The sequence below is a fragment of the Hyaena hyaena genome, unplaced genomic scaffold (genome assembly GCF_003009895.1).
Source record: "Hyaena hyaena isolate Hyena2069 unplaced genomic scaffold, ASM300989v1 scaffold_269, whole genome shotgun sequence".
In the NCBI taxonomy this organism is placed as follows: Eukaryota; Metazoa; Chordata; class Mammalia; order Carnivora; family Hyaenidae; genus Hyaena; species Hyaena hyaena.
In genome coordinates this window covers 427,323-449,747 of record NW_024080896.1, presented here as the reverse complement: position 1 = coordinate 449,747, position 22,425 = coordinate 427,323, and the positions used below count along the sequence as shown (strand labels likewise).

At 38.8% G+C, this 22,425-nt stretch overlaps 1 protein-coding gene across 14 annotated transcripts in view; it reads right to left on the bottom strand.

The window, feature by feature from the left end:
* The window catches only part of CDC14B (cell division cycle 14B), a 112,592-nt gene that overhangs the window by 48,511 nt on the left and 41,656 nt on the right, over nucleotides 1-22,425 (bottom strand). For 9 of the 14 annotated variants that reach the window (XM_039245675.1, XM_039245668.1, XM_039245673.1 and 6 more), the window contains exons 2-4: nucleotides 4,797-4,887; nucleotides 4,140-4,215; nucleotides 1,546-1,638 (exon numbers count right to left, since the gene is read on the bottom strand). In XM_039245675.1, coding sequence (XP_039101606.1) covers nucleotides 1,546-1,638; nucleotides 4,140-4,215; nucleotides 4,797-4,887 — 260 coding nt within the window. Of the gene's footprint in view, nucleotides 1-1,545; nucleotides 1,639-4,139; nucleotides 4,216-4,796; nucleotides 4,888-6,262; nucleotides 6,362-22,425 lie in introns of those variants that run through there. The other 5 variants (XM_039245669.1, XM_039245679.1, XM_039245681.1 and 2 more) reach the window with 3 other exon arrangements.

Sequence of the window (22,425 nt, the reverse complement as noted above, 5' to 3'; positions counted from 1 at the left end):
ATAAACACCAGTAAAGATGGAAAACCAACCAAACAAACAAAAGTACCACATTTGGGTAATCTTAAGAAGTCAAGGGGCGCCTGGGTGGCTTATTCGGTTAAGCATCTGACTTTCGCTTAGGTCATGATCTCGCGGTTCGTGGGTTCGAGCCCCGCGTCGGGCTCTGTGCTGACTGCCAGCTCAGAGCCTGGAGCCTATTTCAGTCTGACTCCCTCTCTCTCTGACCCTCCCCTGCTCACGCTGTCTCTCTCTCTCTCTCTCTCTCTCTCTCTCCTAGAAATAAATAAAAAACATTAAAAAAAAAGTCAAATTTTAAGATCTAATCTATAATCTGTGTTTCATACATTCAGAGATGACAGAACTATACCAGAAACATTTCTATCAACTATTTCTCTGAACACAAGAGGAAAAAACAAAAGCAAAAGAGGCCTTAATCTTTGTTAATGATTTACCTTAAACAGAAAAAGGAAATCACTAAAATTTAAGGTGTAATGTTAGCTAGTACCACCAACTTCTGGTCTAATCACTGTATATTCCAAATTATTAAACTATATACCAGAAAATAACTTTCAAAGAGAGGAAAGCATGACAGAGTGAAGTAGCAAGCTGACAGAAGAAAGAACTTGTCTAAAAAACTTCAAAAACAATCCCCTTATGTTAGGTGGGAGGGGAAGACACATCCAACTCAGTCTTTCCCAGTGAATAGAGTAAGTAGTTAGCTTCCACACCAACAAACAAAAAGATAAGGGATACCACTCTGGAGGAGCTCCTGGCTTATTCTGGAAAACATGCCACTAAGGTACTCCTGCAGATAAATGCACCAGGCAGTGATAAAATGAGGCTACAAAAATAAAGCTCGTCCTTAATCCTTATAAATAAATGAAATTTATAACTCTTGTGTAAATACTGGCTATTCCTAAGCGTACTTTGCAATGATTCAAATAGACCTCTCAATGTCCTGTGTAACCTACACAGTATGTACCCATTTTCCTACAACACTGAGTAACCATGCCCTCATGCGAGTTATCTTGATGACAACAGAGAGAATCTGCAAGAATAGACCTAAGAATTATACCTCAGTTAGGAAAAAATTGCCTGTATTCAAATTATAAAGCACTCTTACTTCACATGATGCACTTTGAGGTTTTTCTAGAAAAAAAAAATCAATTATTGGTCCTGACACCATGTTTACAACTTCACTAAATGGACCATGAGTTTATAAACACACAGCTTTGGGGGCATTATTCTCTAACCTTAAGTGCCAAAAGGGCTTTCACAGTAATTGGTCAATTTTTTTTAAACAGTAGTTTTAAGTTTAAAACAGCAAAGCTGAGTAAAAGGTACAGAAATCTCCCATATACCTCATCTTCCCAAATATACACAGCCTTCCCTGTTGGTCAAATCTTTAAAAGTAAAAATGTTCTTTCTGGAAAGAAATCAAGACGTTATCATAGAAAAAGTAATTTCAAAATTCCAACCACAATTTAAAGTACCACTATTGTATGCACTTTCACTAATACGTTAGGAAATCACTTTAATACTTACCATATAACATCCAATAAGGAAAGCAGCATTTGCTTGTTTTCTCTGATCAGACCCAGTAAAATGAGTAATTTTCTTCCTCATCATTGCGATGGACTACATAAAGATAAACAGCTGTAAGTATTTTCTCTTTAATTTCAAGTTTCCTAAACCTTTATACTTTGTAATGAAGATCAATTCCAAATCTTAACACATAAGCATTTATATTAGCAAGAACTTTAAAATGATTAACTCTGATACTCAAAAATACCATATACCTTCCCATAATAGACATGTTCTTGGATTAAAATGAATGTACAATTAAGGAGTGAGAAAAGGACATGAACAGGTATATGCTTGGAGTTTATGCTCTGAAAGAATATGTAAGATGCTAGCAAAGGCAGGGTGGGGTGGAAGGGGAGGGAGACTTTTCTTTTCCTGTTTTTGTATCTATTCCCAAAACCTTTATATTAAAATAAAAGGGGAAATTAAAACAGGCAAAAATAATTCATTCTGTTACAAATCAGGATAGTGAATGAGGTAAGAGGGCAGAGAGAGAGGATGGAACAGAAATAACAGAGTGTAAGTGGGCTCTTGTGTGGCATTGCTAATGTTCTATTATTGATTTGATGACCAAGATGATTACCTACATATATTCAGTTTGTGAAAATTCATTAAGCTATGTACTTAAGATCTGTACCTATTTCTGTACATACATTATACTTTAATAAAAAGTTAAATAAAAGGGATATGGAATTTAAAAACCAAAAAAAGCATATGATTAGTTACCACCTCCTCACCTGTATTTCACTAACGTGAGCAGAAACATTCAGGTAAGCATAAGGAAAAGGATATATTGAGTTCAAAAGGCACATATTTCTTGGCTTCTGTGAGTCAATGATGAATGTGTACATATTTTGTTTACATAGAATAAGAGATTCAAGTTGATTTTAAAAACAAAAACAAAACCCAACCAGCCACAGAGCAACATAAGCACAAGACACTTAAATTCACTCTATACACATTTTTATCACTAATTGAGTAGACAGTAATGTTTCCATCAATGTTCAATACCCTGAACATTGTTCTGGTAAATAACAAAAAATTTAAAAATTAAATAAAAAAGGACTAATATACCAATATATTCTTGGTTGATTCAAGGATAAAAAGGCTGTAGATGGTGGAGTACTCAGGGGGGGAAAAGTCTTTCAATATTAGAGCAAAGAAACTCAAGCAGGGGGAGAGGAAACTATTTTTAGCTTCCTAGCCCTGTATGAACAAAAGATCTACCATTGGCAACTGGAAAAAAGGAGAGTGTGGACATAAATATACAAGGCCATAAATGCTTATATTCCTATTCAAGGGAAAAATAAAGCCCAGAAAAAAGAATATCCATCTCTACATAAAACTGCAGGGCATACTATGTAACACAAAAAGAAAAGGCACATTGCCATTTTGCAGATTAGTACTCCTCTGGCATGTGCTTACAACATTTATGTTGGGGACTTGTAGGCTTGAGGCTCAAGGAAAGGGGGGAAAATCTGCCTTACTCACTCATAACTTTTTAATACAATTTAGTTTTTAGTTGAAAATAAATTTTATTTCTTCTCTGTAGTACTACGGTAAGTAATCACCTGGATAACATTGTTTTTAAAAAAGTAACCGCCCCTAAATCCAGCACTTTTTTTTTTTAAGTTTTTTTTAATGTTTATTTATTTTTGAGAGAGAGAGGAGAGAGCACAAGCTGGGGAGGGGCAGAAATAGAGGGAGACACAGAATCTGAAGCAGACTCCAGGCTCTGAGCTGTCAGCACAGACCCAACACGGGGCTGGAACTCGCAAACTGTGAGACCATGACCTGAGCCAAAGTCAGCTGCTCAATCAACTGAGCCATCCAGGTGCCCCAATCCAGCACTTTCTACTTGAGAATTTACAGTGACTAATTTGGAATTGCTAGCAGTACACAGACACATATTGTATGTGACCATAACTCAAAGTTTTTTAAATAAAGGAATGAAGTCTGAGTTCAACCTAATAGAAATCTACTTTGCAACTCTCATATACAGCCTTAAAGAGATGCTGTGTGCCCCTGCCTTCCCTGCTCCTTAACAGTATGTACAAAGGCTGAGAATGAAAAGTCACAACATCACAGGATATTAAAGATAGAATGGAAGCAAGATGAGGCAATTTTCTTCACTAGTTTGCTAGCATTCTCTGTCAAAGGGAAGGCAGAAAGGTCACTGTTTGACCAAAGCAAGGGAAGTTTCTCTTCTTAGGGTTTCAGTTCCATTAGAACAGACAGTAAGAGGTTTCATTTTATTAACCAATTTCCACTTTGGCTTTTCAAGTATTTGAGCATTACCAATTCAAACCAGAACCAAACGACCCAATCAATCTTAAACCATTCAGTCAAAACTCTGGAAAACAAACATACACTATGACTGTATAAAACAATAAACCACATATATGTCACAAGCACCACCACAGTGACAAACAAGACTTTTTTTTTTTTTTTTTTTTTTTAATAAAAAACAGAAGTATGTTTTCCCTACTTTTCCCTCCCCAGGATCAGGCTAACAATGATTACCTAAGTCAAATCTTAAGTAAAAATCATTTTACCTTTAATTTCTTATTTATCTTGCAACAATATCTGTAAACCATTGCCAGATTGAGTGGTCCAAAATCTGCGTAGAAGCTTTAAAAACGAAAAACAAAAACATATATGTGTGTATGTGTGTATATATATATATATATATATATATACACACATACACATTCTAGATGCTCTAAATATAAATGCCTTTTTGGAACTACAAGATCCAATTAAGACAATAAAACATATGACAAATTTTTACTGATCATACAACTCAATACTAGTGGTATTCTGGTACACAACGCTTATAAAAAACATGGCAAGTGCTACAATGGTTAAATCTAGCCTCAATAACATCTGAAAATACCTTCTGAATAAAAAACTGTTTTTCCACATGTTTCCACTGGCTAAAACACAGCATCTTAGTAGCATACTAGTTTATATCTCATTATACCTTAAACTATTAGAATTTCAAATGTAAATTATTAAATTTAGGAAGATTCTTTCATTTTGACTTTTCCCCGAAGGTCTATTTTATTACCAAGGGTTTTAAAAAAAGCATTCTGCAATTATCAATCAACCTATTAGTAATTTTCCAAGACTATTCTATTTGTGAACATACCTTTTGTTTCTTCAAAATAAAAAAAAATGTTACTAACAATCTTTTAAAAAGCAATACTTACTTCTCATATTCAAGTTCATTATCTATGCTGAAATAATGTACATTTGATGAACTCTTTGGTCTGCTGTAGAGAATGGCAAAACAAAGGCGATCTGAAATGAAAAATTGCAATGTTCCTTCCTTCAGGTTATTAAAAAAACGTTTCATATATCATGATGCAACTCTTTTCAGATGAAGTCAAATTGCTATTTTTTCCATGCATGGTAAGGGTGCAATGGGCAATTTCAAAATGTTCTGCTATTTTGGCAGGTGATAACAAATAAGCAATATTTTTATAGGAGAATTGCTTTTAACCATAAATTTCAATAGCAGTAATTTTTCACATACCAATATGGCTAGATTTCTAGAGGAACCTCTCATTACAAAACTTTAGTACCCCTGGGTTAAGAAATTTCAGCAAAAAAAGGCATCCATTTGATAATTAGACATCAACATAGATTACTTGTGCTTTGTTTCACTAAGTTTAAGTCATCCTAAAAAGTCATTTCAATAGGAAACTGCGTTTTTAAAAATAGAAACAAAAGAATGCCATCAAAAACGCTGCTAAATTAATGTTTATGGCTATAAAACACAAACAACAAAACAAACTATATGTTTATCCAACTGTTCTTACAGATCACTTCTTTTTTTGATTCGGAATCACTACTTTCATTGTGATTTTACAATTAGACAAATTACCATTACAAAGGAAGCAATGAGAGGTTTCTCCAAGAGGAGTGAGAGATGAACTTGTGTTGCATAAATGCAGTTAGGCTGCTGTGAAGTTTAGCAAGAATGGTAAGGAGTAGTAATGCTCAGAGGCTCCACCCTTCCTCCCACGCTTCACCCCAAAAAAGTTGCCTAAAAATCCTCAGTAAAGCAGTCACCTGCAACACCTCTTAGTAGTAATAAGTAGTGCTAGGAGAATGCTCTCATTCTGATTGTGGTAAAATCAAGCAGAGCCTTCAAAATAGTAAAATACAAAGAACGCCAGCTGGCATCTTTTACCCAAATGGGAATTTAAACAATTTCTGTCTACAATTCAACTCACACAATCGCTGTCTTTACTTCCAGGCAAACTCAACTGAAATGTCTTGCAACCACAAACACTCAAACGGATGTTGGACTTTATTCCTTTTACAAACCACAAATGAACCTTGATCCCCGTACACAGAATGACCTGGGATTTTGTTCCCTTGGGTGAGGAGACAGAGCTCCTCTACTAGCCAGCGGTGTTAAGCACACCAGGTTCCCAAATGCACACGTCAGTGTGGATTCGCCCCAAAGCAAGACCACGCCTGGGGACAAGGAGTCCGGGGAGGCCACCCACGCCATTGAGACAGCATCGGCCTGGCCCAAAGTGAAAAGGCAGCCCTTTGCCGGCAACTAGCGCCTCCTTGCCTCCCCCGCGGCACCGCCTGATGCCCTCTGAGAACTGGTTGTCGCCGCGGCTCCAGGGACAGTCAAGCCCCGCACCGCGGCACTCACCTTTGATCACCTCGGCCACCAGAGGGGTCCCTGTGCCCTCCCGGCTCATGACTCCAAAGCATCTGGAAGGCGGGGCGGTGGGAAGGACCGGGTGGCCAGAGAACAACCAGCCGGGGAGAGAGGAGGCGCCGCGACCACACCCCCGAAGTTTAAAAAAACAAAGTTTAAAGGGCCGCGCCCAAGCACAGAGCACAGCGACACCCCTCGGCCACCCACCACACCGCCAACGCGGGCGAGCCAAACCCAGAAGTTCAAAACTTCTCAAAAGGCCCCAAACAGAGCGGCGAAGGAGTGGGGTGCGGAAAGGACCCCCAGCCACCCAGGCTGTGCCTCGACCCGCCTTGGGCCTGGCTGGCAGGCATCTACAGCGCCACGCCCGACTGGGCCACAATTCTGCACTTGAAGTCGGGGCGTGCAGCAAAGCACCGCAGAAGCGGACGCAGGCCTAATAAAAGGAAGCGGCTCTGAAAGCCATTAAAAGGACTTCTCGGAAGAGAAGGGCTCGGCAGCTGACCTGCCCAGCTATGTGGGGCACCTCCCACAGCCGCGCACTCAGCCCTCGCCGCCACCAGGGGGCGCTGCTACGGGACAGGGCCAAGCTGGGAAGCGGGGGCTCAGGCCCGGCTGTGGACACGCAAGGGCGGGTGGAGGAGTTCGATGGCTTAGTTCGCCGGCTTCTTGGTCACTTCGGGTCGAGACCCGCTGGGTGCCCGGCTCGCAGGAATGCTGGCGTCTCATCTATTTGGCCTCTCCAAAACTGCTCAGGATTTAAAGGTAAGCCTAAAACTGAGGACGTGTGTTCTTTTAAAGGCCCTGGATTTCTCCTCTGAAAAGCATTTAGGATGGTTGAAAAACAAAAATTCAGACACAATACTAGGCATTCAGTTAAAGTATTTTCTAAATCTATGTTCCTGTGTTAGTCTAAAGTGAAAAAAATTTATGATACAGTATGAGTATGTGCATATATATAGTGTATATATATATATATATATATGCACATACATACTAGGACCATTGGGTGATTTTGGTTATTTTCATTTCCTCCTGTTATTTCCCCAAATTTCCTACAGAAAAGTATTATTTTATCTGTGAAAAAATTTGCAATGATTCCCTTAAAGAGAAAAGCAATACAGTAACTACTCTTTCCCCCAAGTCACTTATGGTCTTAATACAATATACACATTATATCACAGTATATACATCTTTGCATCAAAAGTACACCTGCTTACCTCCTAACCTTATCCTAAAACTCCCAAAAGGACCAAACACTTTAAATGTAAAAAACAAAATAACGAATCATTTCTGTCCTCTCCAATTGGGCCTTTTTAAATGAAACAAAATCTAAAAGCCATAAGAGAATTAATACACATTTTTAAAATGGTCATCATAGGGCCCCTAGGTGCCTGAATCGGTTGAGTGTCTGACTTTGGCTCAGGTCATAATCTGGAGGTTTGTGAGTTCCGGCTAGCTGCTGTCAGTCTGTCAGTGCAGAGCGCACTTCAGATCCTCTGTCCCTCTCTCTCTGCCCCTCCCCTTTCTTGCACTCTCTCCTCCAAAAATAAATATTAAAAAAAGAATAATAATAAAATAAAATGGTCGTCATGGTGAATAAACACACAAAGTCAAAAGATAAACTGGAAAATATTTTTAAATTCATCTCAAGCTGATGAACTTCAAAATACAAAAAATGCAAACTGAAACCACAAGGTACTATTTTTCCTAGGCAAAATCAGAGGAGTCTGATAAGGCATTGTGTTGGTGAGGCTGTGGGGAAAACAGGCACTCTCTCAGGTTGCCTGTGAGTAGGACTATAAACTGGGGCAACCTCCTTGAAGGGCAAGAAAGGGCAATTTGGCAGAAATTTCAAGACTGAAAACTGGCAAGACTGCCAAGATAAGCTGCTAAATACTACCATTTATTTGAATGTATGTAAAGCATATATACACATTTGTATGACTATATATGGAATCTTGCATGAATATCTCTGCAAGGATATACAAGAAACTGGTAGTAGTGGCTGCATTTTACAAGAGGAAACTGGGTGTCCGGAAATACAGAAAGATAAGTGAGACTTATGCCTTTTCTTAACTTTCAAATTTTGTACCATATATTACCTATTCAAAATGAGGAAGCTTTTGAGAAGTGAACTTGCAGACCAACAGTGTTTTTCCAAAGCTGACTCTCCATCAAGATATGAAGCATACTGTAAGCAGAGTATAAGGCAACCTGAAGAAGTACTTTGTGCACATTTAAAAAAGAGAACTGGTGGGGCACTTGGGTGGCTCAAACAGTTAAGCGTCTGACTTCGGCTCAGGTCATGATCTCGCAGCTCATGGGTTCAAACTCCGCGTCGGGCTGTGTGCTGACAGCTCAAAGCCTGGAGCCTGCTTCAGATTCTGTCTCCCCCTCTCTTCTGCCCTTCCCCCACCTGCACTCTGTCTCTCTCTCCAAAATCAATAAACATTTAAAAAATTAAAAAATAAATAAGAGAACTGGTCATTAACTTATTTTGATTTCTACCTATACATCTTGCAATCCAATTTCTTTTAAACAAACACAAACACAACTAGGAATAACCTAGGAGGAAATGGGAAGAGGTTTTTTATACATTACAAGGAGTGGGGGAGAAAAATCACTGGAGTGCATGGCTGGCTCAGTTGAAAAGTGTGCAACTCTTGATCGTGGGGTTGTGAGTTAGAGCCCCTCATTGAGTGTAGAAATTACTTAAATAAAAACATTTTTTTAAAAATCACTGATTTTGATGTCCAATTATCTTTGCATAATATATCTCAATATTCTATTGTTAGAATAATATTGCAATAAACTGCTGTGGAGACAAGTGCAGGGATGAGAGCTATTTATCAGAAACCTGGAGCTAGAAGCCGGAATCTTTACAGAGTTTTGCTTAAAAGTTCAAAATTCAATTTATAATCTTTCTGTAAACTCATGTATCTTCCACTTAATGTTTCTGTTGTCAAAAACAGAACACTGAAGATTTAAAGGAATAAGCGTTCTTGCCTATATATGCCTGTCACCTAATGTTGCCTCTCTTGCTTCTCACAGTAAATGAAATGAAATCTCACCGTTTTTTAAAATGTTTTATTTATTTCTAGGAGAGAGAGAGAGAGAGAGAGACAGCATGAGCAGGGGAGGGTCAGAGAGAGAGAGAGTCAGACTCTGAAACAGGCTCTAGGCTCTAAGCTGGCAGTCATCACAGAGCTCGACGCAGGGCTCGAACCCACGAACCGCGAGATCATGACCTAAGCGAAAGTCGGACGCTTAACCGACTAAGCCACCCAGGTGCCCCAAAATCTCACCATTTAAAAATGTTATTAACAAAAACACTCAACATCCTCATGCCAAAGTTGTGTTTTGATTTGGCTTTTGAGCCTCCAGTTTGCTAATTCTTCCTTTAATAAACCCGTTAAATAAATGAAAAGTATTTTCCTGCATAACAGATGTAGAAATTTGGGGGAAATGTTCTAAACCAAGTGAGAAATACATGTAGGAGTCAGGTGACAATGATAATACAGCATATAGGGGCGCCTGGGTGGCTCAGTCGGCTAAGGGTCAGACTTGGATTCAGGTCATGATCTCACGGTCCATGAGTTCGAGCCCTGTTGGGCTCTGTGCTGACAGCTCAGAGTTTGGAGCCTGTTTCTGATTCTGTGTGTGTGTGTCTGTGTGTGTTTCTCTCTCTCTCTGCCCTTTCTCTGCTCATGCTCAGTCTGTCTTAAAAATAAATAAAAACACTAAAAAAATTATATATAAAAAAGATAATATAGCATACACTTTTTAACAGAAAGAACTCTACTTGGACCTATAGACACAATGGACTTCCCACTATTTCTCTTTTACCCTGGAACTGGACTGACTTCACAGAACCTGGCAGAGTAGCTAGAGAAGTGAACAGCTTCCCTACAGGATAAGGGAGCTCACCACAAGACAAGCAGAAAGGAGTATTCATATCCCTATGCAACAAAAGTGAACAGGTAAAAAACCAGGCTCCACCTGAATGTAACTGTCCCTCAGAGAGAGGGCCAACAGACATCAGCCTCTCATCTGTATTAGTCACTCATTTTTGAAGGGAAAGAGTGACCAAGGGGAGCAGAGGAAGATGTTCATAAAAGTATTGATTTTAAAAAAGAAAACAATGAATGACAGTGAGCAGTTATTGACAGTTCAGTTCTAGGTACTGTATTAAGTTCACATCTTATGAGGTAGATACTACTACTACCATTATCAGTAGTTTGCATGAAAGGAAATCGAATCCTAAAGAGGCAAAGTGACATAAAAGCAAGGTCACAAAACTTGTTGTAAAATAGCATAATTAGGACAGGCTCTTAGATTGAAGCCTGAGGTCTTTTAAATCCCTGCCTCAGAGACTTGAGCTAATGTAAAGCAAGAATAATTAAAACAATATGTTACCATAGCAATATACAAATATGAACCTAGGCATATATGAAAACTTAGTATATAAGGAAAATGATATTTCAAATCAGTAACAAAGAAGGCCTTATTCAATAAGGAGCAAATATTTCCATGTATGAAAAGAAAGGGATTCCCATCTCACCTATCATATAGAACAAATACCAGATTAAATACTTTTTTAAAGCTGTCAGATAACTATAAAAATTATAATGAATAGTTCTACAATTTAAATGGTAGAATTTTAAGCATGACACAAAACTCAAGTCATAGAAGTAAAAAACAAAAACTTAAGAGAGGAAAATATAAATGGTTAATCATCATAACAGATTAAAAGTACCTACAAAGCAATATAACAACCCAGTAGAAAATAAAACAGCCAATTCAAAAAAGCTATACAAATGGTCAATAGTATATGAAGAGAAAATCTTCCCAGTGGCTCATCATTTTAAAAAATCCATTATCATGAACAGATTATAAAAGAAAGCCACGTGATTATCTCATTAAATACAGAAAAAGGAATAATTAAAACCAAGTCAGTTCCAATTAAGTCTTTGTATGAGTCTAAAGGAAAGAGTATCTTCCAGATACCTCTAGCAATTATCATACTTCATGATTTATTTTGAGAGCATCTCCCTAAAATAAAAAAATAAGACAAGGGGCACCTGGGTGGCTCAGTCAGTTAAGCGTCCAGCTTCGGCTCAGGTCATGATCTCACCGTTCATTGGTTCTAGCCCCTTGTCAGGCTCTGTGCTGACAGCTCAGAGCCTGGATCCTGCTTCAGATTCTGTCTCCCTCTGTCTCTGCCCCTCCCTACTCTCTCTCCCTCCCTCCCTCTCTCTCTCTCTCTCAAAAATAAATAAACATTTTTTTAAAAAAAGACAAAAATTCCTATCATTACAATAACTGAAGTTCTGGCTGATGCCAAGAAAAAGAAATGAGAGAAAAGAATTGGAAAGGAACCAACTGTCCTTATTTACAGACAGACAATGATTATCTACCTAAAAAATACAAGAGAATGTGTAAACAAACTATTAAATAACCTAATAAAACTTTTGCCAAGTTCCTGGATATACATGATTAATACACAAAAACCCAGAGTTTTTTCTATATACTTGTAATAACCAATTATGAAATATAATAGAAAGCATGTGCATATCCTATATGAATATATGGCAAGATAAAGCAGGTTTATAATTGGGAAGACTCACTATCACAAAGATTACCCTCAGGACGCCTCGGTGGCTCAGTCCGTTAAGCATCTGACTTCAGCTCAGGTCATGATCTCGTGGTTTGTGAGTGTGAGCCTCACATCAGGCTCTGTACTGACAGCTCAGAGCCTGGAGCCTGCTTCAGATTCTGTGTCTGCCACCCCACCCCCACCCCACCCCCAATGCACATACTATGTCTCTCTCTGTCTCTCAATAATAAATAAAAATGTTTAAAAATTAAAAAAAAAAAAAGATTACCCTCAAACTAAAGGCAATTCTTACTAAAACCTCAATACAGCTTTTCATGGAACCTGACAAGCTGATTCTAAAATTAACCTAGAAGACAATAGGGGCCACAAAGAACTGAGACCACTTTGAAACTGAACAGGAAGGGCCCTTGCCCTACTAAATAGTGAAACTTAAATTAATTTAGGCTCTGTAGTATGGGTACAGATATAATAGACAAAAGGTAAAGATGAGAGCCCAGAATGAAACCACATTTACATGGTGGTTCACATATGGCAGAGGTGGCATTACAGATCAGTAGGAAAGTTACAAATACTCAGTACACAGTATAGGGATAATTGGTTGTCCACATTGTCAGGGATGGTAGGAGGAAGTTCAATCCTTATGTTACACCATCAGCCACCACTCCCCAAAGAAGAAAAATACCCCAGGTGGAGTAAATTTTTTTTAATGTTTATTTTTGAGAGAGAGACTGAACATGAGTGGGGCGGGGGGAGAGAAAGAGGGAGACACAGATTTTTTCTTCTTTTTTTTTTCCCCAGGTGGATTAAAAGTCTAGATATGAGGGGCACCTGGGTGACTCAGTCCCTTAAATGTCTGACTCCTAATTTTGGCTTAGGTCATGATCTCACAGTTCATGAGCTCCAGCCCCACATTGGGCTCTGCACTGAAAGCTCAGAGCCTGGTTGGGATTCTCTCTCTCTCTTACTCTCTGCCCCTCCCCTGCTCATGCTCACTCTCTCAAAATAAATAAATACTTAAGGAAAAAAGTCTAGATATAAGAAGAAAGCTTTAAAAGTTTTAGAATATAGAAAAATCACTCATAGGGGCGCCTGGGTGGCTTAGTCGGTTAAGCGTCCGACTTTCGCTTAGGTTTGAGCCCCGCATCGGGCTCTGTGCTGACTGCCAGCTCAGAGCCTGGAGCCTATTTCAAAGTCTGACTCCCTCTCTCTCTGACCCTCCCTTGCTCACGCTGTCTCTCTCTTTCCTAGAAATAAAAATATTTTTTTAAAAAATATTAAAAAAAAAGAAAAATCACTCATAATAGTGAAGGGATGGATTTTTTTAAAAAAGAAAATATAAAAAAAAAAAAGAAAATATAAAAGGTACCAACTATGAACCAGAAGATTAAGAAATTTGGTCACATGAAGATTTAATACAAGACCCCATAAGCAAAATTTTAAAAGATAGTTCACACACTAGAAGATAGTTACAATGCACACAAGCAAAAGAGAATTAGTATCAGAACTTACAAACAACTATAAATCACAAAGAAAAAAGCTAACACCTCATAAATGGGCGTAAGAAATTCACAAAAGAAGAAACTTAACTGTCGTTGCTCCTCTTTTTAGGGCCTATGAGTATGAGTATGGTTTTAGTCTGTGCTATGCCTTGTGATGAACTGAGTTTACTGGTCAGAATAAGCTATGGCAACAACTAATCCTGCAATGTTAGTGATTTAGGTTACTACAACAGAGGCTTATTGCTTGTTGGTACTACATGTATCATAGGTGGGGGTGGAGGAGGCTCTATTCACGCAGCCATGCAAGGATCTGGAACGATGGAGGCTCCATCAGTTGCAGATGCACCATCTGGAATTTATCCTTGTGGCTGGCTGTCCAATGTGCCAGTGACTGCCTGCATAAGTAATTCCAATGGCCTGTATATCTAAATGCACAGATAGAAACCAAGTCCCATAATTTTATCAGTAATTATGCCTACATTTTAATCTTTATCTGTTTAACTCCTGTGTTCCTCTATGAGTTGCTCTAGAACTAAGGTGGGGAAAAAAGAGTAATCTTATCTAAGAAGATCCAAACATCTCCACCCAATGTTACATTAGTCTCCATACTCACCTATATTTCTGAAATACCTTTTTTTTTTTTTTTAAAAGGAAGCCACTATAAAAGCTGCAATGGTTTTCACACCTTTCAGATCATTAGAGCAAGAAAAACTAAGAAAATATCATGGAGCGCCTGGGAGGCTCAGTCAGTTAGTTAAGTGTCCGACTCCTGATTTTGGCTCAGGGTATGATCTCATGGTTTGGTTCATGAGATCAAGCCTCAGGCTTTGCACTGATAGCTAGGAGGCTGCTTGGGATCCTCTCTCTTTCCCTCTTTCTCTGCCCCTCCCCAACTCATGACTGCTCACATCCTCTTGCTCTCAAGAATAAATAAACTTAAAAAAAAAAAGAAAGAAAGAAAATGTGAAAAGGTACCAAACAGCTAGGAAAAACATGGCAAATAGGAAACAGAATGAGATGGTAGGGATAAGTCCAAACATGTTAATAATAAAATACAAAACACTTAAGTTCATCTACAGGAATTTCAAATTGACTTTAAAAGTACATACTGTTTAGGGGTGCCTGGGTGGCTCAGTCGGTTAAGCGACCGACTTTGGCTCAGGTCATGATCTCACAGTTCATGGGTTTGAGCCCTGCGTCAGGCTCTGTGCTAACAGCTCAGAGCCTGGAGCCTGTTTCGGATTCTGTGTCTCCCTCTCTCTCTGCCCCTCCCCCACTCATGCTCTGTCTCTCTGTCTCAAAAATAAATAAACTATAAAAAAAATTTTTTTTAAAGTACATACTGTTTAATAAAGGCTACTAAAACAAAGCCCTACTAAAATTAAAATGAAAATATAGAAAAATGGTACCTCATCTTAATGCATTTTGCTTTATTGCATTTCACAGGTAGGATTTTTACAAACTGAAGGTTTGTGGCAACACTGCACCAAGCAATCTACTGGCACCATTTTTTCAAACAACATTTGCTCACTTTAAGTCTATGTGTCATGTTTTGGTAATTCTCACAATTATTTCAAACATTTTCATTATTATATTTGTTACGGTGATCTGTAATCTTTTTTTTTTTTTTTAAACTTATTTTTGAGAGAGAGATAGAGAGAGGGAGACACAGAATAAGAAGCAGGCTCCAGACTCTGAGCTGTCAGCACAGAGCCTGACACAGGGCTCGAACCCACGAACTGTGAGATCATAACCTGAGCCGAAGTCAGACGTTTAACCAACTGAGCCACCCAGACACCCCACAGTGATCTGTAATCTTTGAGGTTACTACTGTAATTGTTTTGGGATGCCACAAACCACATCCATATATAAAGCAGTGAACTTAATTAGTAAATGTGTGCATTCTGACTACTCCACTAACCAGCTATTCCCGTCTCCCCCTCTTCAGGCCTCCCTATTGCCTGAGACACAATATTGAAATTATCCCAATTAATAATCCTACAATGGCCTCTAAGTGCTCAAATGAAAGGAAGAATTACACATCCTTCACTTTAAATCAAAAGGCAGCAATTAATAAGCTTAGTGAGTAAGGCATGTCAAAAGCCTATTGATAGGCTGAAAGCTTGGCCTCTTGCACCAAACAGTACATTTATGAACGCAAGGAAAAAATTCTTGAAGAAAATCTAAAGTGCTACTCCAGTGAACATACATCAATGATAATAAAGTGAGACCACCTTATTGCAGATTTGGAGAAAGTTTTAGTGGTATGGACAGAAGATGACACCAGTCATCTTCTAACTTCTAACATTCCCTTAGGCCAATACCCAAGCCACCAATTCTACAAAAGTTGAGAAAGGAGGAAGCCTCAGCAGAAAAGTCTGAAGCTGGAAGAGATTGGTTCATAACGTTCAAGAAGCCATCCATCTCCATGACATACAAGTGCAAGGTGAAGCAGCAAGTTATCCAGAAGAACTAGATAAGGTAATTAATAAAGCTGGTTATACTCCACAACAGACTTTCAATGTAGATGAAACAGCCTTCCATTGGAAAATGTCATTTAGGACTTTTAAACCTAATGAAAAAAAAGTCCATGCCTGGCTTCAAAGCTTCAAAGGACAGGCTGACTTGTTAGGCGCTAACACAGCTGGTCACTTTCATTTGAAGCCACTGTTCCTTTACCATTCTGAAAAATCTCAGGGCCCTTAAGAATTATGCTAAATCTGGGGCGCCTGGATAGCTTAGTCGGTTGGGCGTCCGACTTTCGCTTAGGTCATGATCTCGCGGTTTGTGGGTTTGAGCCCCGCGTCGGGCTCTGTGCTGACTGCCAGCTCAGAGCCTGGAGCCTGTTTCAGTCTGTGACTCCCTCTCTCTCTGACCCTCCCCTTGCTCACGCTGTCTCTCTCTCTTAGAAATAAATAAAAGATTTTTAAAAATTAAAAAAAAAAAAAAAAAGAATTATGCTAAATCTACTCTATCTGTGCTCTGCAAATGCAACAACAAAGCCTGGATGGCAGCACATCTGTTTATTGTGTGGTTTACTGAATTTTAAGCCCACTATTGAGACCTACTGCTCAGAGAGGTAAAATCTTCTAAATATATTACTGCTCATTGACAATGTTTCTGGTCACTCAAGAACTCTGATAGAGATTCACAATAAGACAAATGGATTCATACCTGCTGACAGAACACTCATCCCACAGACCATGGTTCAAGAGTCATTTTGACTTTTAAGTCTTATTATTTAAGAAATATTTTTTTTTAATGTTTTATTTATTTCTAGGAGAGAGAGAGAGAGAGACAGCGTGAGCAGGGAAGGGTCAGAGAGAGAGGGAGTCACAGACTGAAACAGGCTCCAGGCTCTGAGCTGGCAGTCAGCGCAGAGCCCGAGGCGGGGCCCGAACCCACGAACCGCGAGATCATGACCTAAGCGAAAGTCTGACACTTAACCGACTAAGCCACCCAGGCGCCCCTTAAGAAATATGTTTTGTAAGGCCATACCTGCCATTACACAGTGGTTCTTCTGATGGAACTGGGCAAGGTAAATAAAAAACCTTCTGGAAAGGATTTACCATTCTGGATGCATTAAGAACATTCATGATTCATGGGAAGAGGTCAAATATCAACATTAACAGGAGTTTGGAAGAAGTTGATTCCAACTCTCATGGATGAGTTTAAGGGGTTCAAGATTTTAGTGGAGGAAGTCACTGTAGATGCAGTTGAAACAGCAGGAGAACTAAAATTAAAAGTGAAGTCTGAAGAAGTGACTGAATTGATGCAATCTCAGGATAAAACTTGAATGGATGAGCAAAGAAAGTAATTTCTTGGGATGGAATCTACTCCTAGTGAAGTAAATGTGCAGACTGTTGAAATTATAGCAAAGGATTTTGGGTATTACATACCAGTTGATAAAGCAGTAGCAGGGTTTTAGAAGACTAATTCCAATTTTGAAGGAAGTTCTACTGTCGGTAAAATGCTATCAAACAGCACTGCATGCCTCAGAGAAATTGTTTCATGAAAAGAGTTAATCAATGTGACAAACTTCATTATCCTATTTTAAGAAACTGCTAAAGCCTCCCAACCTTCACCACTACCACCCTGGTCATTTGCAGGAATCCACAATGAAGCAAGACTCTCCACCAGCAAAAAGATTCTGGTGAGATTTTAGTGTAAACATAACATTTTTAAGCAGTGGGAAACAAAAAAGTTCATTTGATTTGCTTAACTATGATATTCACTTTACTGCAGTGGTCTAGAACCAAACCCACAAATATCTCCAAGGTATGCCTGTAGAATTCAGAGCAAAAGGCAATAAAAAGATGAAGATGTTCCATGATTAAAGATAAAATTTACCAAGGCGCCTGGGTGGCTTAGTCAGTTAAGCGTCCAACTCTTAATTTCAGCTCAGGTCATGATCTCCTGGTTCGTGAGACTGAGCGGCATGCTGGGCTCAGCACTGACGGCACATTGCTTCCAGGCCAGCCCGCTTAACTGATGGTACAAAACTCTGCAGAATTATCTTTCCCTCTGACCAGCAGCATTCAAGATTATAGCCATAATACAAACCATGTTAGAAAACTGTCAGAGTCCCTAAAAAAACAAATACATATTCAGCAAGAAAGATATAAAGAAAGGTTCATAGAATAATTTGAAAATAATGACTGAAAACAAACTAATGTTCAGAAACAGTAGACTGAAAGAACACTGTGATACTTGCTTACAATGGAATATTGAATAATAAGAATTAACTATGACCATGCACAATATCATGAATGATCCTCACAAACAGTTTAGTGAAAAAAGCCATTACAAAAAAAGAGTACATACAGTATAGTTTCATTTATATTTCAAAATCAGAGAAATCTTTGGCAATAAAAATTAGGATGGTGGGGTACACAGGTGGCTCAGTGGGTTGAGTGTCTGACTTTGGATTTCAATTCAGGTCATAATCTCATGGGATCACGTTGGGCTCTGCGTGGACAGTGTGGATCCTGCTTGGGATTCTCTCTCTCCCTCTCTCTCTGCCCTTCCACCATGTATGCGTTAGCACTTTCTATTTCTCTCTCTCAAGTCTCTCTAAAAATAAACAAAAAAATTAGGATGGTGTTTATCCTTGTAAAGGTAGTGATTAGGAAAGGGTAAAAGGGGGTAGTCTCTGGAGTATGGTGATGTTCTCTTTCTCAGTCTATGTGCTACTTATATACCCATGATGTATACAAGTTGTCTACCAAGTTACTCCTTTTGTGTACATTTCTGTATATTACATATTATAAATATGCATATATTATTAAAATAAATAAAGAGTTCAGTTATATTATACTCAACAGCCTGGGTCAAAAGGGAGGAGATTTAGAATAGGTCTTACCTCACCAATGATGGGGATGTGTCATGAACAGAAAATAAACATTTGCTTGTTACATTCCACTAAGATTTTAGAGTTATAATCACAATATAACCTAGCCTATCCTGAACTTATACTTATCTTTAGATGTTTAAGAAAAGTCTTAAACTAAAGCATAAAATGCAAAAGCTATAAAGAGAAAGGATTTGATAAATTTATATATGACACCGTTAACAATACTTTTTTTTTAAGTCTTTTTTTTTTTTTTTTTTTTTTTTGAGAGAGAGAGAGACAGCATGAGCAGAGGACAGACAGACAGAGGGAGACACAGAATCCGAAGACAGGCTCCAGACTCTGAGCTAGCTGTCCGCACAGAGCCCGACACGGGACTCGAACTCATGAACCGTGAGATCATGACCTGAGCCAAAGTCAGCTGCTTAAACCGACTGAGCCATCCACGCGCCCCATAATAATACTTCTTAGAAATGGGGTGGGAAGAGAGAATAATACTGTAGCCAACCTCAACGAATTCCCATCAAAATAAGTATGTGCTATTGGATTATAATCCAAAATATAAAATAAATATGAACGAATGCTGATACAAATAAGTGCTTAAATAAATAAATGGAGGAGAGATAAACTTTCCTTACAGAAGAATTCCAAATAAGATATGTAGATACTTCCCTCCAAGAGGTGGAGATTAACCCCTCCCCTCTTGGAGTGGGTGGTAAACTTAGTGACTTGCTTCTAAAGAATACAATATGGAAAGGGGAAAATGGCAACTTTAAGAAGAGAAACCTGGCCAACACTACTTTAATGCAGACGGTCGCAGATGGTCATAATTAACCAGTGAGGTCATGTGGATTTCGTGTACCTTCAATATGATGTGTAAGAAGGGAACTTCTCTGTGGTCGTCATTACAAAAACCCAGTCTAGTCATTAGAAAATATCAAACACAACTAAGGAACATTCTACAAAATACCTGACCAGTACTCCTCAAAACTGTCAAGGAAACTGTCAAAGACCTTAGATGACTAAGAAGGTGACACTGAAATCAATGTATATCCTAGACTGAATCCTGAAATAGAAAAAATGTTAATGGAAAAGCTGCAGATAACCGAATATCAAAGTCGAGTATACTTAATAGCAACACATCAGTGTTAGTATCTTAAGGTACCAGAGTAATTCAAGATGATGTAGAGACTGAATTGTGTCCCCTAAAATACGTTATCTTCAAGCCCTAAACTCCAACACGACTATGTTGGAGATAAAGCCTCACTAAATGAAGCCACCTTTATGGTGGGGCCCTAGTACAACAGAACTGATGTCCTTATAACAAGTACAGGAGATAACAGAGATCGTTCTCCCTCCCTGCACACACACTGAGTAAAAGCCATATGTGGTCATGGCATACTGAGAAGAGAGGCTTCACCAAAACCAACCGTGGTAGCACCCTGACCTTGGGACTTCCCACACCCAGAACTGAAAGAAAATAAATTCTCATTGTTTAAACTACACACTCTGTAGATTTTACTTTGGCAGCCTGAGGTGACTAATGCAGATATTAACATTGGAGGAAACTACAACTAGTGAAGAGTATACAGGAACGCTGTACAATCCTTGCAATGTTTCTGTAAATCAAAAAGTTACTTTAAAAAAAAGGAACTGGGGCACCTGGGTGGCTCAGTCAGTTAAGGGCCAGGTCATGATCTCACAGTTCTTGGGTTCAAGCCTCGCATCTGGCTCTGTGCTGACAGCTAGCTCAGAGACTGGAGCCTGTTTCAGATTCTGTCTCCCTCTCTCTCTGTCTCTCTCTCTCTCAGAAATAAAAAACATTAAAAAAATTTTTTTTAAGGGAACTGGCTGGGAGAAAATATTTGTAACTTATGTAATGAAAAGATATATATAATATAAAAAATCCTACAGAATATCTTAAAATTGCAAGCAGACCAAAAGAAAATTGAGTCAAGTATAAAAAAGCAAGTCAGAAAACGAAACACAAATCAGAAAACTAAACACAAAGACAAAAAACATGAGATGTTTAACATAATTAGTAATTCAAAAAGTAAAAATTATAAAACTGTTAATTCTGTTTCACAACGTCAAACTGGAAAAAATTTTTAGATACTGACCCAGATGGTTCCCATTCTTGATTATCCACCCGAGAGAAATGCTACTAGCGTATGAGCACTAAGAATCATTTGTGAAGAGGTTTACCATATGGCACTGTATTCAGTAAAACTAAATAGAAGTAACAATTGCTATCAATAGCGGAATAATTACATAAACTATTAAAGTCATACTGTGGCTGAAAATTAACACGGGGGCACCTGAGTGGCTCAGTCAGTTGAGAATCTGACTTTGGCTCAGGTTATGATCTCAGTCTATGGGTTTGAGCCTGGTGTAGGGTCTGTGCTGATAGCTCAGAGCCTACAACGTGCTTTCGATTCTGTGTGTGTCTCTCTCTCTCTGCCTCTTCTCTGCTTGAGCGCTGTCTCCCTCTCCCTCAAAAATAAATGAAAATATTTTTAAAAATTTTTAATTATTTAAAAAAAAATTTTTTTTAATGTTTTATTTATTTCTAGGAGAGAGAGAGAGAGACAGCGTGAGCAGGGGAGGGTCAGAGAGAGAGGGAGTCACAGACTCTGAAACAGGCTCCAGGCTCTGAGCTGGCAGTCAGCACAGAGCCCGACGCAGGGCTCAAACCCACGAACCGCAAGATCATGACCTAAGCGAAAGTCTGACGCTTAACCGACTAAACCACCCAGGTGCCCCCAAAATTTTTTAAATTAAGGTAAAGCACTATGAAATCTCTTCACAGTACTACAAAGATTATTTTTTTAAAAACTAGATTAACAACAGATCTATTTTTAAAAAACAGTGAAAAAAAAAAGCCATATCTCTACAGGTAAATCTATGCATGTGAAAATAAACAGAAAAGCAAATAGAAGAAAACCTGACACCAAACAGTTAATGTAAACTAAAGGAACTGGGACTGGAGGATGGAGAGAAACAATTTTATCAGTATTAGTAGCTTTTTAAGAACATCTTAAAAGTTGGTCTTTTTTACTTAGTTTATATGTAATTGAAAATCTATTCCTCTGAGGAGCAAGGAAGGGCTGGGGGAGGAAACCATCATCTTTCCTGAGTATCTCCCTCTCAACCTGGGTGGCCTAATTCCCTGTTAATAAGCACAGTGAAACAGCTATTTTCAGCCAGGACAAGATCTACTGTCCCAGAGATGACATCAGTTTAAATAAAGCGTTAGTAGCCAGAACTCTTAACTGGAAGAATGAGTTAGTGATTCCTGCCAGCTGCCTTTAACCATCCTTCCTTATCTTAGTCTATCCTTCATCCCTGGGCTGGAGATTCAAAATGGTTTGACTCTCTGTGCACTTTACCAGAACTATGAAAGAGTAGCAAAGATAAGACTCTACCAAGCTCTATCAAGCTCTTTGGTCCTTCTCTTTAAAACAAGGGCTCTGAGGGGCGCCTGTGTGGCTCAGTGGGTTAAGCAGCCAACTTTGGCTTCAGGTCATGATCTCGCAGTTCGTGGCTTCAAGCCCCGCATTGGGTTCTGTGCTGGAAGCTCAGAGCCTGGAGCCTGTTTCAAATTCTGTGTCTCCCTCTCCCTCTCTGCCCCTCTCCTGCTCATCCTCTGTCTCTCTGTCTCAAAAATAAACTATAAAAAAATTAT